This window comes from Penaeus vannamei, chromosome 21, assembly GCF_042767895.1.
Source record: "Penaeus vannamei isolate JL-2024 chromosome 21, ASM4276789v1, whole genome shotgun sequence".
NCBI classification, from domain to species: Eukaryota; Metazoa; Arthropoda; class Malacostraca; order Decapoda; family Penaeidae; genus Penaeus; species Penaeus vannamei.
Genome location: NC_091569.1, coordinates 15,865,644 through 15,873,143, shown reverse-complemented (window position 1 = coordinate 15,873,143; position 7,500 = coordinate 15,865,644). Strand labels below are relative to the sequence as shown.

At 46.8% G+C, this 7,500-nt stretch overlaps 1 protein-coding gene across 1 annotated transcript in view; it reads right to left on the bottom strand.

Moving 5' to 3' along the window:
- Positions 1 to 24: 24 nt before the first annotated feature.
- Positions 25 to 7,500, bottom strand: part of LOC113821759 (sodium-dependent proline transporter) — an 11,568-nt gene continuing 4,092 nt past the window's right edge. Inside the window, exons 4-12 of the mRNA XM_070135980.1 lie at positions 6,059 to 6,199; positions 5,866 to 5,914; positions 3,922 to 4,115; positions 3,434 to 3,623; positions 3,000 to 3,222; positions 2,510 to 2,738; positions 1,924 to 2,036; positions 758 to 898; positions 25 to 437 (exon numbers count right to left, since the gene is read on the bottom strand). Coding sequence (XP_069992081.1) covers positions 303 to 437; positions 758 to 898; positions 1,924 to 2,036; positions 2,510 to 2,738; positions 3,000 to 3,222; positions 3,434 to 3,623; positions 3,922 to 4,115; positions 5,866 to 5,914; positions 6,059 to 6,199 — 1,415 coding nt within the window. The 3' untranslated portion in view covers positions 25 to 302. The remainder of the gene's footprint in view (positions 438 to 757; positions 899 to 1,923; positions 2,037 to 2,509; positions 2,739 to 2,999; positions 3,223 to 3,433; positions 3,624 to 3,921; positions 4,116 to 5,865; positions 5,915 to 6,058; positions 6,200 to 7,500) is intronic.

The window sequence follows — 7,500 nt, the reverse complement described above, 5'->3', positions numbered from 1 at the left end:
AATGTCGGTGAATAATACAGTAACAAAAGCAACAAAATATATATTCATTTAAAAGTATATATTTACAATCTTAGTAATAATAAAAATATACAACTGTTCACGTTCGTATCTCTTCAGTTCACGTATCAATCTGTTTGATTATGGGTGTGATCATGAGGACGCAGTGAGCAATAAGGCTGGCGGTGCAGGAGTGCTACATAAATAGTATGCATACATGCGCACATACACATACATGTGCACCTATGTGAGTGCGTGTGCGTGCGGGCTTGTCTCCACAACCTGCTTCCTGTCCCGCCGGGCCTTCAGCCGTCGCGATGAAACCGCAACGTCGTCGGGGTGTCCTGCTGGAGCTCGAAGGACTGCTGGCTGGAGACTTGCTCTCGGCGCTTGTACTCGGGGCAGAAGTCGCTCGTCGGCCTCAGGAGGTCCTGCAGTCTCTGCGCTCGAGGACAAGAGCGAGGGATTAGCCCGGAACGTTTTCTCGCGTCCCTTCTCGGTGCCCTTCCCTCTCCTTCTCCTTCTCCCTTTCCCTTTCCCTTTCCCTCCCCCTCCCCTCCCTCTCCTTCTCCCTTTCCCTCCCCCTCCCCCTCCCCTCCCTCTTCTTCTCCCTTTCCCTTTCCCTCCCCCTAACCTCCCTCTCCTTCTGCCTCTCCCCCTCCTTTCCCTTCTCCCTTTCCTCCCTCCCTTCCTCCTCCCTCGCTCATACCCTCCATACACCCCGCCGCCCCTCCGTCGCCCCCCGTCCCCGTGAGCTCACCTTGCCCCGGTTCCTGACGACGACGTAGACGCTCCCGGCGGCGACGATGACGAAGGAGGAGAAGGCGACGGCGATTCCCAAGGCCGCTTGAAAGTTTTCGACGCGCCAGTCTTGAGAGACGATGGAGCTGATGAGAAGGAACTGGGGGAGGGGAAGGCTGGATGAGGCTCTTGCGGAGGAGATTGGCTCAGCGGTTTCTGAAGAATTCTACAGCGTGGTTTCTAAAGGATTCTAGAGTGTGTTTTCTGAAGGATTCTAAAGAATTCTACAGCGTAGTTTCTAAAGGATTCTAAAGTGTGTTTTCTGAAGGATTCTAAATAATTCTAGGGTGGTTTCTAAAAGATTGTAAAGTGTTGTATCTAAAGAATTCTACAGTGTGGTTTCTAAAGGATTCTGTGTTTTCTAAACGAATCTAAAGAATTCTAAAGAGTGGTTTCTAAAATATTGTAAAATGTTGTATCTAAAGAATTCTACAGCGTGGTTTCTAAAGGATTCTAAAGAATTCTACAGCGTGGTTTCTAAAGAATTCTACAGCGTGGTTTCTAAAGAATTCTACAGCGTGGTTTCTAAAGAATTCTACAGCGTGGTTTCTAAAGGATTCTAAAGTGTGGTTTCTAAAGGATTCTAAATGATTCCAAATTGTATCTAAAGAATTCTACAGAATGATTACTAAAAGATTCTAAAGTGTTGCTTCTAAAGAATTCTTAGGAGTGGTTTCGAAAAGATTCTAAACTATGGTTTCTAAAGACATCTACAGCGTGGTTTCTAAAAAAAAATCCAAATGACGGTTTCTAAAGAATTCTTAAGTGTAGTTTCTAAAGCATTCTACAGTGAGGTTTCCAAAGAAATTTAAATTGTCATTTCTAACTATTTCTAAAGTGCCTTTTTAATTCCCAATTGTGGTTTCTAAAGGTAGATAATTTGATGTTTCTACGAAAATATAAATCGCGGCGGCTAGAATTTTCTTCATTATTTTCTAAACTATTTTAGATCGCACTTTCTAAAGTTTTAACTACAGTTCTGAAACACAAACACACACCCACACACACACACACATATATATATATATATATATATATATATATATATATATATATATATATATATATATATATATATATATATATATATGTATGTGTTTGTGCGCGTGCATACGGCGCACATACCAGCATGAATAAGGGCGTGATGAAGTTGTACATTAATGCGAAGTACCAGCGGAAGGGCGCGGGGACAGACACCTTCATGTGGTCTCTTATGATGACCATGAAGTTTTTGAATCCTGGAAGGGAAGGCGGCCATGAGGCGATGGCGGTCGGAGTAAAGTTGCGAAGAGAAACATTCTTTAGTGACAACTGTTTTGTTTCAAATATCATGTTGATGCAAGTTTGTTTGTGCGTGTGCGTATGCGTGTGTGTGTGTGTGTGTGTGCGTGTGTATGTGTGCCTGTTTGTTTTTGTGCGCCCGAGTGTCTGTACGTGAAATCGTGAGCAGAGGCAGGGCTTCCATAGTGGCACGGGGGGGCACCTCCCCCCTGCAATCTGATTGGCCACCCCGTGTGCCCCTCCACCCCCCCCAATGGTCATTGACTCGTAATGGCCCCCAGTATATATAATGTGGCGGCCCCCCAGATTTATTGTTGTTACCCCCTGTTCCCCCCACGAGAAAATTCTCTGGACCCGCCCCTGATCGTGAGTACTGCAAGGAGCGCGCGCGCGACGGCTGCGCCTCCGCCGCACCCTCGCCCGCGCGTACCGTAGACGTAGGTGACGACGAGGACCTCCATGGCGCCGAGGAACAGGAAGGAATGAGAGTTGATGTTGCTGTCGAGGACCCGGAAGAAGTCGATGCCGCCGGACGTGCACATGGGGATCCCCAGCAGGAAGAGCATCGTGCAGGTACCCGCCACCACGGGCACGTGGCGGCGGCGTATGCCCTGGAACTGGTCGAAGAGGGCGGAGGTGATGATCTCCACCATGGCGAACTGGGGGCGGGGGGGAGGGGGTTAGGTCACGGGGATCTTGCTCTGGGCGACGAAAGGCGTGGTGAGGATGGAGGGTCTTATATTTGTATTTGCTCAAATATCTATACATATTTGCATATATATATATATATATATATATATATATATATATATATATATATATATATATATATGTATATGTATATATATACATATATATATTGAGAGAGAGAGAAAGAAAAAGAGAGAGATACCTATATCCAAACACAAAAGCGCGCCCACCTGGCTGTCGAATCCGAACATGAAGACCATGCAGAACACGAGGAAGGGCCACAGGGGCAAGTCTATCTTGGCGAGCACCGCCGGGAAGACGACGAACACCAGGCTGGTGTTCGCCGGCCCCTCCTTGGGCAGGTCCTCCGCGATGGCGAACAGCGAGCCGAAGACCACATAGGTGCACATGAGTGAGGTGACCGTGTCTACGAATACGAGGAGGATGGCGTCCCTGCAGGGGGCGCGGGGGGATGGTAGGGGAGGGGAGGACAAGGGAGAGGGAGTCAGAAGGCAGACGGTACTTTCATTCCATTATTTACAAAGTATCTAGACATTTTCTGGCGAGTGAACATTGAATCAACACATTACAGATTCCTAGCCAAGCGGAATCTCAAATCAGGCGCCAGGACCTCCCAGCGAAGCCCCCTCCCCCCTTCCCTTACCTCAGGATGTTCTGCCGGAAGGTGTTGTAGGAGGCCAGGGTGTTGATACCGCCCTGCGCCAGACCCAGCGAGTACATGGCCTGCGTCGCCGCCTTGACCCACATGTCGCGTTCCCATAGCTTGGCTGAGTCCACTTCCAAGTAGTTGGCGAAGGAGTCCAGCCACTGGACCTTTTCCGAGGTGGCGTAGGCTGTGTGTGGGGGCGGGGCGTGGGCGGAGAGGGAGGGAAAGGACCGGCCCAGTGGGAGTGGCCGAGCGGAAGAAGACGAGGAAAGGATGAAGAACTGTCCTACATAAATGCACATGCATGTATACACACACACACACACATATAATATATATATATATATATATATATATATATATATATATATATATATATATATATATATATATATATATATATATATATATGAGCGCAACGGAGGATACGACAAAGGGCAATCAAAACCAACCCCGGGAGGAGGACCCGGGTAAAGGGAACTCACAGAAGACCAGCAGGAAGGGCAGGATGATGTAGGCGACGCCGACGGTCACGTACAGGACCTTCCCCGAAGTCCTAATGCCTCTGGCGATGGTGGCGGCTACCAGGAACCACGCGACGCCCAGGCACAGCAGCATCCACCCATGGACGGAACTGGCGTGGCTCCCGGAAAACCGGGCATATCCCAGGACGGTCTGGCTGTTGGGGGGGGGGGGGAGGCACTAATTGATTCGAGAGGGACAGCCAGGGGGGGGGGGTGGCCTTTGATGAAAGATTTCTGGCATGAAAGCTAAACACATACACATACTCGTTTGCAATTCGTGTTAGAAGCACTCGGAGAGGCAATAGGGTCACTGATGCAATAAAAATATTCATACTTGAAGAATTACATTAAAATCACCCCTTTCTCAAGTACACTGGTGACGTCCGTAAACATAACATCCTTGGCAGAGGTACCAAAGGTAATGGTAATGGTAATAGTTACCGCTATACATAGGGTTAACAGATGCAATAATAAAAAATTCTTCGATCCGTATCACCAACAAATTTCAATGGTATCAGGGTCAGTTTAAGACACACCTTTGGTAAATAAAATGATAAAAATCTATCCATAAGTTATCATAACTACCGAACAAACCAACGCTACCAAAAACATAATCTCCTTGGCGGAGTTAACAAATTGCAAATGGAACGACGAAGGGAAGAACAAGAAGACACGAATGTGCCGAAGGACTTTTCGCTGTATTGCTTCTTCAGGGCATCCAGGATGTGGTAAGGATAAGCCGGATATGCTCATGAGGGGAGTTCGGCCTGTGCCGACTCGACTAGAGTGTGTCAGCTGGTGCTGATTCGACTGAACTTAGTCCTTAGTCCTTACCCACCGAGGTGCCACAGCAGGAATCTCCAGGCGACAATAGTGATTTCTCGCGCCTGGTGGAACGCGAACCGCCGATCCCTTTGATGAGAAGCCGACACTTTACCACTGGACTAGCCTGGAGGCTACAAGATACATAGTGGTATATATTCATGCACTGAACGGTCAGGTGCTTGGCTAGTTCGAGGTTCTCCGTTGCGGTGTTGAAGGTGTTCGCCATTTCTACCGTCTTCCTTTGTCGAGGGGGCAGGCCTTGCTATAGGATGGGGGCCTGGGACCTCTTGGGGAGGTGGCCGTCGGTGTCGACGTGAACAGCGAAGGCGCTCCTCGTGTCATGGCATCGAAGAGCGTTACGGTGTTGGTCGATCCGTGAAGTCCTCATCCTGTCTCACCCATGTAAACATTGTCGCAGCCGCCACGAGGTATGCTGTACACTTGGCTAAGGGGTCTGTTGTGGTTTGACCTTTTTTCCCTTAAAATATCTCTGGTCTTGCCTGAATTCAGTTCAGTTAGATTTGCGAAGACTAGCTTCGCCCGGGCCTTTTCTCTAGTGTCCCGGCTCTTGCCTGAAGTGGTAGCTCTCTTTATAATGCTGCCCACCAAGGCCTCCAGGTGTTCTGTCAGTTACGAGTGAGGGATGAGGATTCCGTGGGTCGTGACCGGCGGTTCGCGCCCCGCCCAGGCGCGAAGAGTTGCAGTTGTCGCCTGGAGGTTACTGCCGTAGCTAGGCACCACGGTGGGTAGGGACTAAGCTTAGCAGAGTCAGCACCGGCTGACACGCTCTAATCGAGTCGGCATTAGTCGACACAGGCCGGGCTCCCTTCATAGGCATACCCCGGGCGGGGCTCAGCTTCGCATATCCGGCATATCCTATCGTATCTTGTATGCCCTGAAGAAGCAATACAGAGAAAAGGCCTTCGGCACATTCGTGTTTTCTCGTTCTTCCCTTCGTCGTTTCATTCACTCACACACACACATGTGTGTGTGTGTGTGTGTGTGTGTGTGTGTGTGTGTGTGTGTGTGTGTGTGTGTGCTCGTGCGTGTGTGCATACATACGATATAACTCTCACTTACTTGAAATACGACGCCGCTGCCTTGTAATGGTTTTCAATCTCGGAACACTCTGTAAGACATCATTCTCTGATCAGTTGGAGGAAACTTTGAATGGAGGCATTTTCAGCAATTGCCCTCGTGCTTATTTACTCAGTGACCCACAGACAGGAAGGAAGGGAGAAGTGCCGGGGTTCTTGGTCCCCCCGAGTCTCACTTGTGGTGTTGAGGGTTGAGATTTCGCACCACGGCAGGGTCGACTGGAAGGAGGCGCCGATGTAGAAGATGGTCCAGGCGATCATGATGTTGTAGTAAATGGTCTCCAGCATCACCACGAACACCATCGCCCAGCCCATACCTGGCGCCGAGGAAACGCAATGTGATGTTATAGATATGTTCACACACACACACACACACACACACACACACACACACACACACATATATATATATATATATATATATATATATATATATATATATATATATATATATAAAATGATAATAATAATAATAATAAGATACCTACTCTCTCCGTATTGAAATCTCTTTCCCTCATCGTCTCTACACCCTCCCTCCCCTCTCACCCCTCCCTCTCGCTTGTAGCGGCCGTATAAGAAAGAAAAAACTCTCGCAAGATAGGAAAACAGCTCACTGCCACCACCCATTTAATTAACGTATGGGAACGTTAGTGCAATGGTTGTGAGGTGATAGTGTAAAGGAAGAGTGTAGGGAACGGAGAGATAGGGAGTGTATGTGTGTGAGAGAGAGAGAGAGAGAGAGAAAGGTGTGTACATGTAGTGTGCGAGAGTACGGTAGACGTGTTCTTTAAGCCGAGAGTGTGCGGGGGAAGATCTCCCGGACGCAGATTGGTCCCGCGATGCTTATACGTATTATGATACCGGTCTAGTCATTCCTTCCTTTTACAATCCTTGAGTCTTACTCATTGACTACAGTACTGCGAGGGATCTTTAAACAATCTGAAAATATTATTCATTTATTAAAACTCAAAACCATAAGAACATAAAAAAATAAAACTAAAACGGACTTGAACATAAAACACTAAGGTAAAACTAGAACACGGCCATAAAACACTAAAAATGAACGAAAACACAAACGTAAAACACGCTGAAACACAAACGTAAATCACACTAAAACACTGATAAAACAAGAAAAAAAAACAATAAAACACGTAAACGCAAGGACACATTAAAATACTTATGAGAGGCACCGGTCTTATAAAATCACTGTGCTTTACTAAAAAATCACAAATGTCTCCTGATACCTCAATTGATAATTCTCACGACCACTTAGCTCTTAAGGAGGCCCATTCCGGGGTTCCTCACGTCTGGTTCCTTCTGTGACCCAAAGAACAATCCCCCTTATTCTTGCCTCTCCTGTTTCTTTTTGACTCTGTGGCGCGAAAGAGTTGAAGCTCTGAAGTTATTAATATCTTTAAAAACACCATTAGAAAATTAAAATTAATAAAATAAACAATAAAATAATCACAAAAGAACTAAAATGATAAATAGTGAATTAATTAAAAGATAAAACACGTGATTCTCCCACGTTCACTTTTTCCGCCAATTCTTTTATGTATAATGGTTCCTTGCATTTAGGTGTGGAATAATAAAACACATTTAAAAAGAATGTTTAAAA